This window comes from Podarcis melisellensis (assembly GCF_964234715.1).
Source record: "Podarcis melisellensis genome assembly, chromosome: 13".
NCBI classification, from domain to species: Eukaryota; Metazoa; Chordata; class Lepidosauria; order Squamata; family Lacertidae; genus Podarcis; species Podarcis melisellensis.
Genome location: NC_138545.1, coordinates 21,438,822 through 21,457,670, shown reverse-complemented (window position 1 = coordinate 21,457,670; position 18,849 = coordinate 21,438,822). Strand labels below are relative to the sequence as shown.

Here is an 18,849-nt window from a genome sequence, read left to right as displayed (position 1 = left end):
AATGAGCATCAGGGGTGGGATAGCCAAAACAAACATGGGCTGTGTACATTGCTGTTCCCTCGGCATCCACTACACTCCCACTGCTATTTTGGGAAGCAGTCTACGCACAATGTTAGCCACAATCCATATATTTTCTGTGTCTACCCTGTTGTTTTTAATGAAATATTGCATTTTGATGCATCCCCCCCCCAGCCAGCTTTAATCCAAATTGGGGGGAAAGAAGAACCTAGCTGGATTTTAAGATGGTAATGAGTAAGCAGCCATGGTTAAGAAAGGGTGCTAGGTTTGCACATAACACCAAGCCATAGTTAAAACAACCCAACATACATAAGTCATCAACAAACAATGGCTTAAAATTGTGGTTTTCTGGCAGAGCTCTGATGTGGGAGCATCTGCCTATCTTTTGGCGAGATTAAACTGTGTATTTTCATTTTGTATTTTTATATTGTGGACCGCCCTGTGAACTCTGGCTTAAATTTGTGTGTGTGTGTGTGTGTGTGTGTGTGTGTGTAAATGAACACAAAGCATCAATAAGTCACTCTAGTGACCTCTTTCCAAAGGAAATCAAACCCCCAGAACTTCTCACTGCTCAGAGAACTGGAGTGAGTGTAACTGCTTGTTACAGAGGATTCTGGGTATTTTCTAGGGAGCACGCACCGTTCCTGACTAGTACTGGCCTGGCTAATGTATCTCACTGTTGCCTTAGGTGAACAATGTACACTACCAAACTCTCCAGTAGCTGCATGTTGCAATGGAAGACTGGCAGCAGCAGGCCAGTCGTTTTAGCTCGCCTGCCTATAAGCTCCCTGTGAAACAGTATGGGAAACACCGATATGAATTTATTGATTCATTTGAAAGATTTCTTGTCTACCTCTCAACAGAAGCTTTTGAAACACGGCAAAGGACAGTGCAATTAAACAATTTTTAATACCAACATTTTGACATTTTAAACTAGCCAGAAACTGCACATCTGATGGTGAAAATAGCAACTAAAAACAAAAGTAGAAATAACAATTAAACGTGAATAAATGAACTACATTAACTAAATTTAGTTAAATGAATTAAAGCTGTTAAAAAGCCGGAAAGAAAAACATCCTCTTCACTTAGTTACAATTTTTTTAAAAAAAGTCGGGAGGACACAACCATTGAAAAGGCTCTCTCACATTTGAAAGTTGTGGCACCCTCAATAGAGCTTCTGATGTAGATACTGTTACAGGGGTAGCCAGTGATGTCCACTGCATGCTATTGGATTACAAATGCGATCTGACCCAGCCAACATAGCAAGTGGTCAAGGGGGACGGGATATGTTATCCATTGACATCTGGAGGGCACCACGTTGGCTATCCCTGTCTGAATGGATTGAGCAGGAAGGCATTTTTAGGGAGGAAAGAGCTATATGAAGTATTACGTGGAGGGTTAATTCCACTTCCAGATGATTGTGGAAAAGCAGTGCCTCAGCAGCACTACAAGGCTCTAATGCAGAAGGAGCCATTGATATGAATGGCAACCAGTATCATTAGCCCCATTTTCTAGTCTTGCTCCCCCAACACACACACCCTATGCCTTACCAATCACAGGGGTGCGTTCAGACATGAGAATTTTGTGGTGGTTTTCCTGATTATAACACTAGCGCTCCTGCCCTGTTTTCTAACGTCGCTTTCACACTGCTGTACCTGTTGTAGCTTTCCGATCAATACGCTGGCATGCTGCACTAATTCTTTTTCACACCAGCGGGTGCGGTGTGATACAACAACAAATGTCATTGGACATGTGGCTGCTTCCCCACCCTTTCCGCACCTGCGCACTTCTGTCCCCCCATGATTCACGCATGAAAATGGCACGAGAGAACTGTATGCCAGTAAAATACCCCCAATTTCATCACTCATCTCCCACAATTTTCTGCATTAACAGGGTTGCAAATGGATATCCCCTGCCCCAAAAGCAATTAACATGGAAATGAGTGTTAAAATGCCCCTAGATTTCCAGAGGCGGCTTTTACGTCCCGTGAAAGCTCAAATATAATGCAGAAATCAGCCCTTGGGTCACTGGGGCTTGCGCAGGCGGGTCTGAAGTTCAGCCATCATGTTGGGGTGCATAGGCCCAAACCTGGGGAGACAAAGAGAATGAATGGGCAGAGTGAGGCAGAACTCCGAGGTTAACTCCTGGGGTGGTAGTGATAGGATATTCATATTTACCCAGAAAGCCTTGGGTTCTGCCTGCGCGGTGTTTGTGGTTGAGCTGGAACCTCCTCAGCTACGCTTATCGTCTCTGGCTGGGTCTCCACTGGCTGTCTCTTTGTGCTAGGCGCCCGCCGGATAGAGCTCTTGCGGCGAAGCAGCACCCGCTCCATTTGGTGACTTGTGTCCAGGGCCGCGACCTGCACAGGAGAAGTGGATTGGTTAACTCCAGAGTCCTGACTCCCATCATGCTCCATTTTTATTTTAGTTTTGCTTACCTTAACTGGGAACGTCCCAGCGATGGAGGAAGTGCACACCATGGGTTCTTGCTGCCGGCTGCTGTCCATCTCTTCCGTTTGCTTTGTCTGGACTCCTGCTGCTTCCAGCACCTCTTTGTCAAGAAGACCACTAGCTTCTGCCGGCCTCTCTGATTTGCCCTCCTGGTCACTCTCCTCCAGCCATTCTTCTCCTGTAAGTTCCACTTCTTCTGCTGCCTCCTTTCTCACAGGTTCCTCTACCTCCCTCTGCTGGGCCCCTTCTGTCTCTTCTGCCCCTGCCACTTCTTCCCACTGACCACCCCTGTTCTCTGCTATTCCCTTTGGCTCCCCATCCTGCTCTTCCAAAGTCACAGCAGTTTCCCTTGGCTCCCACTGGTGGCATCTCCTTGCCTCTTCTTCCTCGTCTAGCTCCTCCTCCTGCCCTCCCTCAGTTTCTGCAGTGCCCAGCATTGTTTGCTGAATTTCTTCTTCTTTGGCTATATCTAACTCCTCCTGCAGGTCCTCTTCCACCTCTGGTTCTTCTTCCTGTTCCTGCTTGACCTCCAGCTGTTGACCATTTGCCATCTTGACCTCTTCTTCCTCCTTCTCCAGCCCCCTGGGGTGAAATCCCACAGCCCATGTCTCTCCCTCCTGCCTTTCTGCCTCTGCATGTTCTTTGTGTTCCTGCTCGACCTCCAGCTGCTCATCTTCTGCCATCTTGGTTGCCTCCTCCAGCCCTCGCTGTTGTACCTCCACAAACTGTGGCCAATCTGGTACCCTTTCCTGAAACCCTGCATACCATAAAGTTTCTCCCAGTTCCTTTTCCTGACCACAATCAGTCTCTCTTGTGCCTTCTACTTCCTCCTTTGGCTCCCACAGATGGCTTCTGCCAGCTTCAGCTTCTCCTCTGAGCATCTCCTCCTGGTCTCCTTCAGTCTCTGCCCTGCCTGGCACTGTTTGTGGAATTCCTTCCTTTGCAACCACCATATTTGTTTCCTCCAGCAGGTCCTTTTCTATCTCTGCTTCGTTTTCCTGTTGTCTCTCAGCCTCTAGCTGTTGTCCCTCCACCATCTTGACCTCCTCCTCCACCCCCGCACTGAGCTGAAACCCCACAGCCCTCACCATCCCCTCCAGCCCTCTCTGCTCTTCTCCCACAGATGGTGCCCAATCTGGTGCAGTTTGCTGGATCCTGTCATACCACACAGCTCCCACTTGTTTTTCCTCCCTCTCCTCTGAAGTCTCTTCTCCCTGTCCTTGTTGCTCCGGCTGTTTGCCTTTGGGCTTCTCTGCTTCCCCATGCTGATGCTGTTCTGTATCTGCCTCTTCCTCTAGCGCCCCCTGCTGCTGAACTCCTCCTATCCAGCTGGTTCCTTCTAGCTCCCACTGATGGAGTTCCTCAGTAGCAGTTGGTCCCTCCACATCTTTCTGTTTGATGCTGCTGATCACAGCTGCTGTGGGGCTTGACTTTGGAGCATCAGCTGGGAATTGAGAGGACTCTGTGGGGGAGAAATTAGGAGGGTCACATTTACAGTATTTATGTATTTGGATTATGTATTTGAATTATATAGCTCCCTTTGCACAAGCCACAGGGCAGCTTACAACAAAGCAAATAGATAAAAATGCATACAACTGATGAACCAGGATCTTTCAAAAACACGTAGCAGTTATCACTGAATCACAATTGCTAATAGCATTCAGGTCTCTCCTCCTCTAAACACCCACCAGAAAAGAGGAGTCTTAACTAACTGCCTGACACACAGCTCAGTTATGATGGAGTTGCAAATACTAGGAGTTACTACTGAAGTGGTTCTTTCCTGGGTCCCACACTATGAATCTCATATTGTGGTGACACAGATTTTGGTCTCTTCAGCTCTGCATTTGAGCACCCCAGAACCTAAAGATATTGGTTTCTCCCCACAAATATATACATTCCTATATTATTGTTCCACCCTGAAATTAAGGATGTTTTCTTATTGTAAAATATTTTTATTATCATACTTTCTTGTAAACTGCAACAAGGTTAACAAATAATAATAATAATAATAATAATAATAATAATAATAATAATAATAGTGGAAGATCTCAGAATAAAACATCATCCCCAGTAACAAAGCACCAAAAACCCTGAAGTTATACAGTACCATTGAACGTTCAGTGTCACTATCAATAAAAACAATAGCAGAGAAACATCAGTGCATGCACAGTACCCAATATAAATATATTGATTTCTCTTTCCAGGATGAGCCATGGGTCAGTAGTCCCATTTCTGGAACCTTATTCAAATGGCACAAATTAGCCCAGGAATGTGTCAGTGGCAAAGATGGAGGTTTCTCTGCTCATATGCAGAAAGGGTTTTATCCTCAAGACTGAGTAACCACAATCGCTTCCTACACATTTATGTTTAGGACGCAGACTCCAAGCTAAAACAAACCAGATAGCAGCCCAAGACTCCTAGAAATGCCCTCCACAGTGTGACTTTGGCACATTCTAGAATTTTCCATCACCTGAGAGCTTTTCCTCAGCCTTTTCCTGTCCCTCTGATCTGTTGGGGAATTTGGAAGGTTTGTGAACAGACTCTGTTGCCTGAGCATCGTGATCTGCTGCTTCTGATGCTGCCTGGATTTCCTGGTTGGCTGGGGTTATCTGAAAAAGGAAGGACCATGGTGAAGGAGAGGCGGAGCTTAAATGACTCTTTCCCCGCCTCCTCTTTTCCAGCACCTACCTCTGCGGTGAGCGAACCTTCAAAGACCTCCAGATGTCTCCTTGGAGGAATGTCCCTGCAGGGAAGAGGGGGAAAGGGTGAATCCAGCTGCTGTGGAGACCCTTCCACTCAAGAGGTAGAAAGCTCCAAGCATAAATAGCTCCCCCACTCCCACCTCAACCAGCGGCTTCATTACCCAGAGTGTGCTGTCTCCACTTCCCCGTCATGGCTGCTGCCACGGCTGCTCCTATCCCTTCTGTTTCCTGACTCTTCTGCTCCTGGGTAAGTTTCATCTCCAAGCAGGTAAGTGGTGAAGGACGAAACATAATCCTGAAGATGGGGTGGAGCAAGGGAGACACTGAATGCAGACGGTCTGTTGAGCAAGCAAGCAGACGCACCCACCTCCCTCTACGTAAGTCATGGGCCCTGAAGCCCACCCCAGCTTGGCTGACGACAAAAGGGGGTTTCTTTACCAGAGCCCGTTGCAGGGTCCCCAGCAGCCGTTGAAGGTGCTCCATCGGACATCTGGGTCAGGTGGAGAGGAGGTACAGCAGCTTCTCCTTTCTCCCCAGGGAGGGAAGTAACGCCGCCTTCAAAGCTTCTGACCACATCCTCCTCCTCCCCTTTGCAACTCATTGCCACAGTCCGTTCTGGCTTTGCACAACTGTTAAAAGCAGCACACCACAAACTTGATGGAAAGAAGAAGCCTTGAGAGACAGTCAGTGTCAAATGCCGACTAAATCAGCCTCCAACTCAGGGGAATGCAGAACCATAGTTGGAAAATTCAGTCCATCTTGTTCATTAACCCTCCCTTTTTTACTTTCACCCACATATCAACCCTTCTAAAAATGAGAAAGATTCGCTCTCTATCTTGACAATTTAGTGGCAACTTGACCTGAACCCTGTGCAATGAACTTCGACCAAAACACACCCAGGTTCTTTCCCAACTTGTGGAACAACCCACAGCAAATTTCAGGGTGGGGTTCTGATTAATTACAAAATAGAGCAGAGATTAGCGGGCCATTAACACGATTACTAGTAAGGCTGCTATTTATTCTTTCATCTGTTTATTAGACCATTACGATCATGCCTTCCCATCCCAGAAAAAAGACCCTTAAAAAGACCAGAAAAAGATGTTAAAATCATAAAAATTCAGAAGGTTTGGAGAGAGAGGAGAGAGAGAGAGAGAGAGAGAGAGAGAGAGAGAGAGAGAGAGAGAGAAACCAACCATCCAAAGGAGCATTAACAAATCAGTTCCCAAATGATGACAAAATGATCCAAGGCCATAGCAGCCAAATTCGATAGGCCTGCACGCACACCGTACATTTAAAGCTGTAGCTTTATCCTCGCAGAGCTACAGTCCTCAGCAAGCTACAGTTCCCAGGAGATGTGGGGTGTGTATGTGTGTGCGTGCTTTAAATGTATGGTGTGTATGCAGCCCCAGGCGAGGCATCTACATTTCTAGGTAAGAAAGAAATGAATGGGAAATCAGGCAGCTTCCAGACTGTTGCTGTTTTGCAGGTGGGATTTAATCCCATACCGGCAAATTCAGGTTGCGTGATTAAAGTTGAGCTAACGCTCTTTCTCAAGAAGCTCATCCGCTCCGCCAATCAAAAAGGAAGGTGGTGGGGAAATGCACTCAAAAGTGTGGGATTAAAACTTGCTTGATGCAACACTGTATAATCTCCCTCCAAAGGAATCGGAGCGAATGCTCGGTCTTTGTGCAAACAGATCGGGATGAATGCTCCATAAATAGCTCACCTGGAAGTGACCTTCGGTTATTTCCTCAGAAATATGGCTCCAACATAGGATTAGACAAATAAATGGAAAAGAAGAGACTGAGAGGAAATATGATAGCCATCTTCAAATATCTTAAGGGATGTCACATGGAAGACAGAGCAAGCTTCTTTTCTCCTGCTCTGGAGGGTAGGACTCGAACCAATGACTTCAAGTTTCAAGAAAGGAGATTCTGACTAAACAGGCAGAAAAACTCTGACAGTAAGAGCTGTCTCCCCTAGGGCGGTGGTATACTCTCCTTCTTTGGAGGTTTTTAAGCAGAGGCTGGATGGCCATCTGTCATGGATGCTTTAGCTGAGATTCCTGTATTGCAGGGGGTTGGACTAGATGACCCTTGGGTCCCTTCCAGTTCTATGATTCCATGTTTCAAAATGCAGGATAAGGCTATCAAAGGCTACTAGCCACAATGGCTATGCTCTGCCTCCACAGCTGGACATTGTGTGAAGCTTGGGCTACATACACACAGCACACTTTTAATGCACACGACTTTCTCCAAAGAATCCAGGGAATTGTAGTTTGCTAAGGGTGCTGGGAACTGTAGCTTGGTGAGGGGTAAACTACAGTTCCAAGAATTATTTGGGGGAGTCATGTGCTTTAAATGTACGGTGGGTGTGCAGCCTAGAATGCCTGAAGAGTACTAATAGTTACAGCTCCAAATCGCTTGCATATATCTTCTGCAGGGTTGTGTTTCCTGAGAGGAACCAGTTAAGAATAACATCTATTTCCTCTGGCCTGAGTGCAGAGAGAGAGGTCACAGATCAAGGAAGCTCTGTAAACGGCGTCCTTAAAATCAAACTCATTGTTGGTTTGTACAATATAAAGATCCTTCGAGAAAAGATTTCTTCAATCCAGAATCTTTAAACAACTTGCAAAGGGCCATTTTCTTTAGGAATGCAGGAAGGATTCCAGCATCTAAACTAAAAAGTGGGACTTCCTTTGCAGTTGGTCTGGAAAAATATGGGTGGTACAGAGATCCACAGAGCTGCAGCCTGGGAATACTGTGCTGTCCCTCAGAGAGCAACAGGTATAGCCCAGAAACCCCAATTCTGAACATTGTAGGGGACAAGTAGCTTCCTACAAGGCTTGATTCTACCCCCCACCCCCCGCCGCCTAATATATTTTCTCTCTTTCAGAAATTTACCATGTGGAGCAAAGCTCATCCCCTCATCAGAATATGCCCCCCTATTTATTTATTTTTTGCCCTGGTCTGCATGAATTGCATGTGTATGAAAGGTCATGTATTTAAGCTCAGGGTAGCAAAGCACAGACAGATTTATAAATTCATGTGTATGTGACAAATTCCAGAGGGGCGAACAGGTTTGGCTGCAATATATTGTAATAGATTGTTCTGAAGTAATTTCAGCACCAGATTAAAAACAAAATTTCCCCAACTCCCCCTGCCTGCCCGCCTGCCATCCTGTCCTGTATTTTGTCAGAACAAAGTTGGCAACCCTACTTGGGATGACTGGCCCCCATGCTTTTACTTACTTTTTTAAATGTTTCTGTTCTGGAAGGTACTAAGGAGTCTGTTTTGTTTCCGGTTTACTTTGTGATTTTTCTCTGGTGCTATGGTTTCTACTATAATTTTAAATATATACATTCTACTGTAATTCGAGTGTTTTGAATGGTCAGGATAGAGGGATGCAAATGTTTCAAAATAAAATACATGGCAAAACTCCGCAATTGGTCACTCCATTAAAAACATGCATGCTTTTAACAGAGCTCGTGTAGAATGCCTAATTTAAAATGATAACGAAACGATACAATACGATAATCTTTATTGTCGTTGTCCCATACAGAATAACGAAATTGAAAAAAATCTACATCAGGCATTTTAAAACCAACAAGCCTGCTATCCCAACTATTCCAGCCTGGTTAACTCCCTTAAAACTCTGATACCCCCTAATTAAATACAATATACTCCCACAGAGACTACTTTACACTGCGTTTAAAACCAAAATCGCATTTGGATAAAAACTGTTTCTCAGGCGGCTAGTCCTAGTCTTTATAACCTGTACCTTCTTCCAGAAGGCAGAAGCTGAAAGAGATCATTACCGAACCTGTTCATACTCATTTGCCCGGTGAATAGCGTTATTGCAATAAATTTCTGACAATCACGCTCTCCCGGGAGAGGAGATTGTTGTTGTAAAGCAGCCATGTATATTGAGGGCAAATCTAGCTTCATTACACCGGCTTGTTTGCCAGCGTGTGCTTGCGTTAATGGATGTCTTTATCGGCAGGGCACACAAGTGAGGGCACTGGGAGCAGGAAATGACATCAAACCCGGAAGCAAAGTCAGGCGGCAACTTCAGCTTCACATGACAGCCGCTTAAGAGGAAGCTTCTTGGGTCTGTTACGCCTAGATATACAGAGAGGGGCGGTGATGGCCTAAAGCTACGCGGTGATGGTCTAAGGCTCCGATTTCTTAAAGGTACAGAAAGAGAGACTGGTGTGTGCAAGAGGGAGAGGAAATCTCAGTGTAGTTAAGAAGTTTCTAGGGCAGCTATGGTTTCTGTTTTTATCTATGCCCCCCCATTTTTGTTATAGCTAGTCGCCCCCACTGCCCCATTCTGCCCTGCCTGCCATGGGACCTGCTGGGAGTCTGTGGCATCACATCCCGAGTGATTCTGAAGGTGAGTCTTCTTTGCTCCCATCTCTCACCCCCCCTCCCCATTCAACACCCCCATCCGCACCCCCCGTTTTCTTCTCTGACTGCTTCTCTTCCACCCCCTCAAGAAACAGGGGAAGATGAAGATGCCTCACCCTCTGCCGAGCCTGAGACCACCCTGGATGCCTGTAGCCAGTGGAGGAACAACGTGGGCTTCTGGTGAGGCAGCCTTTGCTTTATTTCCACAGTTTTTCTAGGCTACGCAGCATGAACAAAAGCAGAACCTCCTTTCTTATTTTATTTAAAGCAGCTTCTTTGTGGCGTTATTTCTTGAACAATGACAGCTCGATTAAACTCAGGTTTCTCTTTCTATGCGTTGGTGCATTTTGCTGTATGCTCTGTTGACACTAAACAGATCAGATTTCCTTTTCTTTTGATCTCTTTCCTTGTTGCATCCTCCACATCTGAGCATATTGCAACATACTGGAGGGCTGTGTGGGGCTTGATGTAGCCGGATTTGTATGAACTCTCTCACACACACCCCCCTAGGGAACTGAGGGTGTGGGGATGCCATTCTGGGCTTTCAAAAGGGACTATAGTCGAAAGCAGGGGTCAGCAAAAATTTTCAGCAGGGGGCCGGTCCACTGTCCCTCAGACCTTGTTGGGGGGGCCAGACTATTTTTTTTTGGGGGGAATGAACAAATTCCTATGCCCCACAAATAACCTAGAGATGCATTTTAAATAAAAGGACACATTATAATCATGTAAAAACATGCTGATTCTTGGACCATCCACGGGCCGGATTTAGAAGGCGATTGGGCTGGATCTGGGCCCCGGGCCTTAGTTTGCCTACCCATGGTCTAAAGGCACGATGCAGCAACCTTGCTGAAGCTAGGCAGAACTGAATCTGGATGGGAGGCTGCTTGGGAGCAGGGAACCTTATATATGCCCCCTTGAACTCTGGCCTGGAAAAAAGGCAGAATAGAAATTAAAGAAATGATATGATAACCCTGACTCTCCTGTCTTGCATTTTTGGGTGCTCTGACTTGCCTGCTTTCCCCTCCACAGGTTGCTGGGACTCTGCAACAACTTTGCCTATGTGGTAATGCTGAGTGCTGCCCATGATATTCTCAGCCATCAGAAGGTGCCAGCAGGCAATGGGACTGAACCAGTGAGTATTCAAAGGAGAGGAGTACTTGAGTGTTTGTGTATAAAACAGAGCAAGAAACAGATTGTACTCGGTGCAGGAGAAAGTGAGAGAAAGTATCTGAGCCTGGATGAGAGAGATGAAGAGAAAAACATCTGTATGCCAGATGTGGTGCATTAGAGCCTTTACATGCACAGGACTGTGGACTGTGGCAGAGGGTGCATCACATGTGTGTACGAAAGATGAAAAAGGATTATTTGGATGTTGGTACTCCACTAAGGCTGGCTCTAGCACTTGATTAGCCAGGGCCTTTGGATATTTGAAAGGCCTCTTAAGATCAAACTACTCTAAGCAGAGGGGAAATTTCAGGCAAATGTGAAGGCAAACATGTCAGAGCGTTGGATCTGACTGCAAACAGATTTGCTCTGTAAATTAGTGGACTAGTAAGTGGGGAAAATACAGAGCCATTCAGATATTGTATGTGGCAAAGAAGGCATTGGCATGCCCTTACGCTGCTAGTGAGCACATGCACTAATCGAGAAGATTGTGACATGACCCAGTGCTAACTAAGATGGCAGCAGTACGTAATGGCACTCTCCACCTGGGCCTTGCAACATGACCAGGGAGCCCTATACAAAACAGCCATGCTGGTTGCTGATATTGGTCATAAATATGAGCAGTATGTTTGACAATGCCATTTAGTGGTGCTAATATTGTACTGTTTAGTGTTTAGAATAGGACCAGGGAGATCTGGGTTCAAATTTCCACACAGCCATGAAGCTCACTGGGTGATCTGGAGTTAGTCAGCCTAACCTACCTCCCAGAGTTGCTGTGGAGATAAATGTTGGGGGGAGGGTAAAACCATGTTACACTGTCTCTACCCATTGATGGAAAGTTGGACTAAAAGCATAATAAAAAGTGTCTGAAAATCTGCAAAGGTCAAACTAGACATGACTTCTAACTGCATTTTTTGAATCCTTCAGACTTCAGATTGGTCATGTATCTTTCTTTGCAAAAAGCAGCTCCAGGGGCCCCCTAATCTTTCCCCCCTCTCCCCATTCCACCCCCCCAGCTGATATTTGCCCCTATTCCAAAAATCAAGAAAATGGCAAGGGAGAGAAGGGTTAAAGCTGGGTTGAGGAACCTGTGACCCTCCAGTGACCATGGTGTCTGGGGCTGCTGGGAGTTGGAGTCCAATAGCATCTGGAAGGCCATAGGTTCCCATCCATGGATTAAACCCTGCCTCCCCTCATACTGCAGCCCTGATTGGGATTGTGACCCTAGTATGGAACCCCAAAGTGGGTCTTGAGTCCATGGAATGCCCGATTGAATAAGTGGAATGAGGAAAATATTGGAAAACAGATGGTGAAATGATGGCTGATGAAATTATTCTCTCCTACATTAAACCTCTTGTACCCAATTGCTCCCTCAGACTCCCCCCAGCGTTCCTGCAAACGCTTCTCGTTACGACTGCAATGCCATCTCCACCGGGGTAAGTGTCGGGTACGGGGAGATGACAGGGGCAGGTTTGAGTGTGGCACCACCTACTGGCTCACTCCCATCTCTTTGCTGCCCCCTATAGGCTGTGCTGTTGGCTGACATTCTGCCTACCCTTCTCATCAAATTCAGCGCACCTTTTTGTATCCACTTGCTCCCATATGGGTGAGTTGGCTCAGATCGCTGGAAGCGTTGTCTGGGTCGATACCAAATTCCCTCGTAACGCAAGACGGAAATGGGAACTTATTTGCATGTGCGATGGACATACAATTTGGCAAAGTGTATTTGGAACAAAATCGTATAATCCATGGAAAAGATAAGGTGTTAAATTACATTATGTACTTGCGGCCTTTCTGTTAATGTATGCAGAAAAATATCTTGCCTTGTTATTGTGAAGTAATATCCAAGCCAAGAGTTGCTGGGAATTGTAACTATGAGGGTCAAACCACAGAGCCCAGAATTATTTGAAGAAAGAATGAGCTATGAATGTGCTTTAAAGGTATCGGGTATAAACAGCCCTGGTAGTCACAAGGGGGTTGTCTTTGTATGTGACATATGGGCAAGAGGCATAGCTGTCAACTTTCAGATTTGAAAATAAGGGATCAGCAGCCTCAAAAATAAGGGATCAGCAGCCTCACCTGTCCCAGGGACAGTCTACAGGATATCTAACAATCCGGGATAGCTGTGGGAAGCAGCGGGAAACGGCGCTGGAACAAGGGAATTTCCCACAAAGAAAGGGAAGGTTGACAGCTATGGCAAGAGGCTTTATGGTTAGTTCAGGCCTCATCCATTTGCCCATCTTATATCTCACCCCCCCTTCCCTCACCCCACCCCTCACAGCTTGCGTGTCATCATCTGCGTCATCACCGCCTGGGGCAGTTTCCTGGTGGTGGCCTTCTCCACAGGCACAGTCCAAAGCCTTGCAGGTAAGAAGCATCTTCACGGGAGATGGGGTGAGGGGGGGCAGGCAGGCAGTCCTCAAATTATTGCGGGAAGACCCAGGGAGCCTGGCTCCTTCTTATTTATTGCTACAGCCTCTTGGCAGCTGTTCTTTCTCATGCTTCGAAGGCACGATTTTACCAAAATTGTGGAGAGCAAGAGCATGAGGCTTACGAGTTTTATATTGCACCACCCATATCTTTCAAGCTGTGACTTGAGCATATATGATCCCTTGCTTTAGAATCGCTGCCTCTTAATAGCACGCTTGGTGAGGGCCAACAGAAAAGAAGAGGGAAGCATCAGCATGTTTTGTATTGACTGGGTCTTTCTCCACCTTCTAATTGCTGCAGGTGTCGTGCTGGCCAGTATTTCATCTGGCCTGGGTGAAATAACATTCCTTGCGCTCACGTCTTTCTTCGACAGGTAACTAAAAGGACACAGTGGCTGCAGGATGGAGATTTGGTAGTGGGGTCGGATGCATTACTTGCTCAATGGGTGCGGTCTGTTTCTTTAGATTAGGGATGGGGAACCTGTGGCCCTCCAGATGTTGATGGACTACAGTTCTCATCATCCCTGACCATTGACCATGCTGCCTGGGTTGATGGGAGTCCGAGTCCAACAACATATAGAAAAACCACAGGTTCCCCAACCCACAAGGCCTTCCTTCCTTCCTTCCAGCCAGCCATAAGGAACAGCTTTGAAAGAGGAAGGCAGATATAACATTTTTTTACAGCCACAGGTCCTGTTTCAAAGCATCCTTGTTTTGCCTTTGATCTGAAGAAACAGGCTCTACAACCTCCCAGCTTAGTTGCTTTGTACCACCCCAGCAACTTTAGAAAAAGATACTTTGTTGGCCTGTTTTTTTGTTTTTGTTTTGTGAAGGATGGATATATATTTAACTAAACAAACATGCATACCTATCCGATAATGATAATAAAAATCAGAAAGGCCTGATGTATAAGGGGAGGGACAAGATTGACAGCTGGGCCAGTATTTGGTTTGAAGCGTGAGTAGAATAAATTTGTGCAGGATTTGTCAGTTAGGTAATGACGCTAGGTCTGGGGGTGCTTTCTGGTACCCAGATATCACCCCCATTATGACTCATGTTCTTTCTGCTTCTCTACCCACCCTTCTCAGTGCCGTGGTGTCTGCCTGGTCTTCTGGAACAGGTGGGGCTGGCCTGCTAGGGGCGCTTTCATACCTTGGGCTGACAGAGGCAGGCTTGAGCCCCCAGCACACCCTCCTCCTCATGACCATTGTTCCGGTCATCATGCAGGCCAGGTGAGGACTAACTCGTTCATATTAGGTATCTGCTTATAGCAGTAGAAGTTTAAATGATTATTCAAGGCCCCTGGGCTCCTTGACCATTTTCTTCTTCCTCCTCACTTTCTCTATAGTTATTCTTTTGTGCTGGCTCCACCCCCCGGGGCCCCTCGCTGCGGCTGGGGCAATCGTCCACAGAAGTCTCTACGTTCTCCTTCCTCAACTCAGCAGCCGCTCCTTGAGAATAAAGCTACACCTCAAAACAGTAAGCAATCCCTTTACTGGTGGGTTCACCTTCCTGTGGTGCCACCTATTGCATATAAGGGACAGGTTAAGTATTTATACCCGCAATGCACCTTGTTTATCTTAAGACTTTATCCCTGGGAAGAAATGCTGTCACAGCTTCTTTACCGATGATGCACTGTGCTCATGCCAAGCACAAGAGAGAGTTGCTCACAGATATTGCTGTAACTCTTCATGTAATGTCCTTGGCACTTGGCTATGTACAGAATTTTTTCACAATTCTTCCAATAAGGTTGTTTTATGCTGTCTCGTTTCAACCGTCCTTTTCTTCCTCCAGAGACACAAAGCCCTCAGCTCAGCCTGCAAGAAAAGGGGCAGGTGGTCAAGGTAAGAATCACACTCAGTATGTGGTTTTTTGGTTTTTAATATGAGAGAGGGCGTAGGATATTTCGGAGCACATGTTTAAAGGTGTCCATATCACAGATCATATCAGTATAAGTTTGCGTGTAAATATGTCCCTATTCTAGAGGATATCAGGGTGAATAATGTGTAAAATGGATGCGGGGAGAATGCTATTCAATTGCTAAACAAAGGCCAGGTCTTGGTTCTTCATGGAATTTATCTGGAAGCCCTTCTCACTAATCCCAGATGTAAAAGACCTCATTGTGAGTTTACCCCTCACCTTCCCAGCACCCTTAACAACCCACCGTTTCCAGGATTCTTTGGGGGGAAGCCTTGTTCTTTAAATGTATGGTGCAAATGTGACCCCAGTAGTAAAGGGTGCTGTTTGTGAAGCCTGCATTACTCAAGGCGACCATATACCTCTGATTGACTCATGGTTTCATGGCCTTCTCATGATGCACTAACATGTGCCTTCTCTGTTACTAGGGTCTCTTAAAATACCTCATTCCTTTGGCTGTTGTGTATTTTGCTGAATATTTCATCAACCAGGGCCTGGTGAGTAGTGTGAAAGTTGGGGATGGGTGGAGACTTCTTTACCAGGGAGGTGGAGCTAAATCTTCTGATCCATCGCCATTAATGGTCCTTCCCCCCCCCCTTTTGTCTTCTCCTTCCTCAGTTTGAACTGCTGTACTTCCATAAAGCTCCGTTTACTCACTCACAACAATATCGTTGGTGAGTGAAAGGTTGGGAGGTGAGACGAGATGGGATTTTGGAACTTCAGTATGGCTTGGGTTGGTAGGTTAGACTAGAAAAGTGCTGGGAGCTAAAACTCCTGATTCCCCCCTCCCTCGCCTCCTATAGGTACCAGATGCTCTACCAGGCTGGGGTCTTTGTCTCTCGTTCCTCCGCCAGCTGCATACGGATTCGGCACATATGGCTCCTTGCAGTGTTACAGGTAAAACATTCCCCTCCCCAACAGACACTTGCATGAATGATTCCTTTCTGCTCTTCTGAGACATGTTCATCCCCCCATTTCTGTTATAATGCTGATGTTGCAATCCAAGTATTGTGATCCTTCTCTGCCAGTGAACGAATGAGGTTGTCTTATACGGAGTCACATCCTTGGTCTATCTAGCCCAGTTTTGTAGAGTCTGCAGGGAAGCCTTGCTATCTGAGCTCCTTTCAGCTGGGGATGCCAGGGACTGAACTTGGGCCTTTGTGTTTTGCTTCTGAGGTGGAGGAATGGGGTCACTCCTCCCACCTGCTTCATAGGTGGGGCTATGCAAATCACTTGGTGTTTGGTCTGCTTCAGTGGGAGGAGACTCCACCAGTTTGTCCCACCTGCTTTAGAAGCAAGAGAAACTAGACTTCTGTGAACCTTTTGGAGGATGATCATACATTTATTGCACTGCAAATTGTCCTTCTGGGTAGGCTGGCCTAGTCTCCTGTTGAGCCTTTAAGAACTGCCTGAGCAGCAGGAAGGAGCAGGCAGTGTTGCTTGCTAATGTATGCAAAGCAGTGCTGAGTCTCTTATTTTGGCCTGTTTTGAAGTCTCCTACCCTTGTCATATTTTCCTGTCCTGCTTATTCCCCATCACTGCCACCTTTCGCTCCTTTTTCCACAACAGAACAGCCTTATTGTTTTCTCCTCTACTTGTCAAGGTCTTGACATGCTATCTCTTTCTTCCCCTCTCCAACCTAGTGCCTGAACATGGTGTTCCTCTCGGTCGCTGTGTCCAAAATGTTTCTACCCAGCATCTACATAGTTTTCGCTCTGGTACTCTACGAGGGATTACTGGGAGGAGCTGGTTACGTGAACACTTTCCACTGCATCAGTGAAAAGGTGAGCTTGGCGGGGGTGGGGGGAGATGGTGGCCCAATGGGGAAGAATGTTAATGGAGCACCCAGGAGGGTGAGACTTCAGTCACATGACTGAGGGGGGTAGAGAAAGGCATATCACTCAGAGCTTCAGAGAGATGAGCATGAGGCCACTTCCCTTATTAGGAGGGAGCAAGGAACAAGCAAGTGGACCTCTTTTAACCAGTTAGAGGTGTGTGTGTGTGTGTGTGTGTGTGTGTGTGTGTGTGTGTGTGTGTAAACACCTCCTTCCTCTTTCCCCTTCCCCTGCTCCAGCAAAGCCTTTTTGTGTTGCAGAAGACACTTGGGGGAGGGAAGCAGGTGCCTGGGAAGCTCAAAAGAAAGGTTACAGTGACTAGGAATAGTAACTCCCATTTTCAGAAGACATAGCAGAGGATCACTGTCTAATATATATATGTGTATTCTCTCTCCTCCTTCCTCCCTCTAAATGCAGAGCAAGCCGGAGCACCGTGAGTTTGCTATGGGAGTTGCTTGTGTAGCTGACACATTGGGCATCTCGCTTTCAGGGGCTGTTGCTATCCCTATCCACAATCATTTCTGTCGCCTCCCTTGAGGCCCACTTCCCAGAGGGACCAACGGATGCCTTGACTTGCCACATGCTTGTTTCTGAGTAGTATATTTCCCAGTATGGAGGAGGGAAAGACACTGGGATGCATGTGCTTATGCCCTCCTCCTCTGGCTGTCAAAAGAGGAGAAAGGAGGCACGCGGAATTGAGGTGTCGGCTTTTGGCATTAATTTCCTCGTCTGTTTTGATTTTGGAGAGCATTTTATTTTAACTGAGCCTGAATGGGAATCTACTTTTATCCCACGTTGCACAGCAGTGGGGGGGCTTCATCAGAGCACACAATCGCAGATGGATGGGAAATCATGTTTTGCAGTTCGTAGGGGGGAAACATGTGAATGTTGCATAAAATAGGTCACACAGCACATCCTTGTGTTGGGCAGGCGGAGCAGAGGAGGAATATTTAGAAGATCCTGCAGAAATGGGATGTGCAGCTGCATAAGTGCATTAATAACTATAGATAAATACGGAAGGAGGGAATGAAGATTGTTAGGGTGAGATGCACGCTCAATTCAGAAAGGGGCAAGGATAATAATTTTGCACAGTGATCAATTTCTGTCTCAAGCTCAATCAATAAACCAGTCATATTTCAATTATTGCTCTGTTGCCCTTTTTCAAAGATATACCAATTATGGTACGGGCTGATATGTTTGGGGGATTTGTTGAGACAGTGGCTAGAAGTAGTGAGTGGAAGTAGCAAGGGTGCAGATTTTGGTTCAGAACATTATCAGAAAGCTTCCTAATGGGAAGAGCTTTTTGACAGTGGGAAATGCTGCCTGAGGAGGTAGTGGTGTCTTTTATTGGAAATATTTAAGTACAAGGTGGACACCCATCTGTCAGGAATGCTGAAGTTGTAAGATTCCCACACTGAGCACAGCTGGACTAGAGGATACCCAGACACTCTTCTAGCTCTAAAATCTCTTCCCCAGCGTATACATATTTGTACAGAATGAAACATATTTTAAGTAAGGTTTTTAATCTTTGTCGTCAGGGTAGCTAACAAACAATAAAGCCACAATAATGTAGGAGTTAAAGAATGTTGGAGATGCAAGTTCAAATTCCTGCTCACGTGCAAAGCTTATTGGTGACACTGTGCAAGTCACTCTTTCTCTGCCTAACAAAACAAGTACAGTGGCGCCTCGCAAGACGAAATTAATTCGTTCCACGAATTTTTTCGTCTAGCGAATTTTTCGTCTTGCGAAGCACAAAATCCCATAGGAATGCATTGCAAATCAATTAATGCGTTCCTATGGTCAAAAAAAGTCCAAACAAAGCCAAATTTGGTACAACAAGAGTTTATTAAGTGCTCTTTAAAGTCACACATACTGTAAAGAGCATTTCAAAATTCAAACCCAGAATGGTGGCCCAATGGTCACAG

General features: G+C 46.1%; 2 protein-coding genes across 6 annotated transcripts; one reads left to right on the top strand and one right to left on the bottom strand.

Moving 5' to 3' along the window:
• Positions 1-908: 908 nt before the first annotated feature.
• On the bottom strand, positions 909-9,159 carry LOC309353944 (uncharacterized protein). 4 transcript variants are annotated; one of them, XM_081883558.1, is made up of 9 exons: positions 8,988-9,159; positions 8,421-8,507; positions 5,609-5,823; positions 5,332-5,465; positions 5,157-5,211; positions 4,939-5,077; positions 2,456-3,930; positions 2,196-2,377; positions 909-2,106 (listed from the first exon to the last, which is right to left on the bottom strand). In XM_081883558.1, exons 3-9 carry the CDS (start codon positions 5,651-5,653, stop codon positions 2,043-2,045), a joined length of 2,094 nt encoding a protein of 697 aa, XP_081739684.1. In that variant the 5' UTR covers positions 5,654-5,823; positions 8,421-8,507; positions 8,988-9,159; the 3' UTR covers positions 909-2,042. The 4 variants fall into 4 exon arrangements, with proteins under 4 accessions (XP_081739684.1, XP_081739682.1, XP_081739685.1 ...); XM_081883556.1 differs by having other exon boundaries at positions 5,609-5,799; positions 8,421-9,159; XM_081883559.1 differs by lacking the exons at positions 8,421-8,507; positions 8,988-9,159 and adding an exon at positions 6,897-7,949 and having other exon boundaries at positions 5,609-5,799.
• Positions 5,280-18,064, top strand: CLN3 (CLN3 lysosomal/endosomal transmembrane protein, battenin). Of its 2 annotated transcripts, none has more exons than XM_081883561.1 (17): positions 5,280-5,417; positions 9,173-9,363; positions 9,480-9,565; positions 9,675-9,759; positions 10,609-10,711; positions 12,120-12,179; positions 12,270-12,349; positions 13,025-13,110; positions 13,474-13,546; positions 14,261-14,404; positions 14,521-14,651; positions 14,967-15,016; positions 15,518-15,586; positions 15,708-15,763; positions 15,893-15,986; positions 16,733-16,873; positions 17,342-18,064. In XM_081883561.1, the coding sequence occupies exons 3-17, from the start codon at positions 9,517-9,519 to the stop codon at positions 17,459-17,461; spliced, it is 1,341 nt and encodes a 446-aa protein (XP_081739687.1). In that variant the 5' UTR covers positions 5,280-5,417; positions 9,173-9,363; positions 9,480-9,516; the 3' UTR covers positions 17,462-18,064. The 2 variants fall into 2 exon arrangements, with proteins under 2 accessions (XP_081739687.1, XP_081739686.1); XM_081883560.1 differs by having other exon boundaries at positions 9,669-9,759.
• The last annotated feature ends 785 nt before the right edge of the window (positions 18,065-18,849 follow it).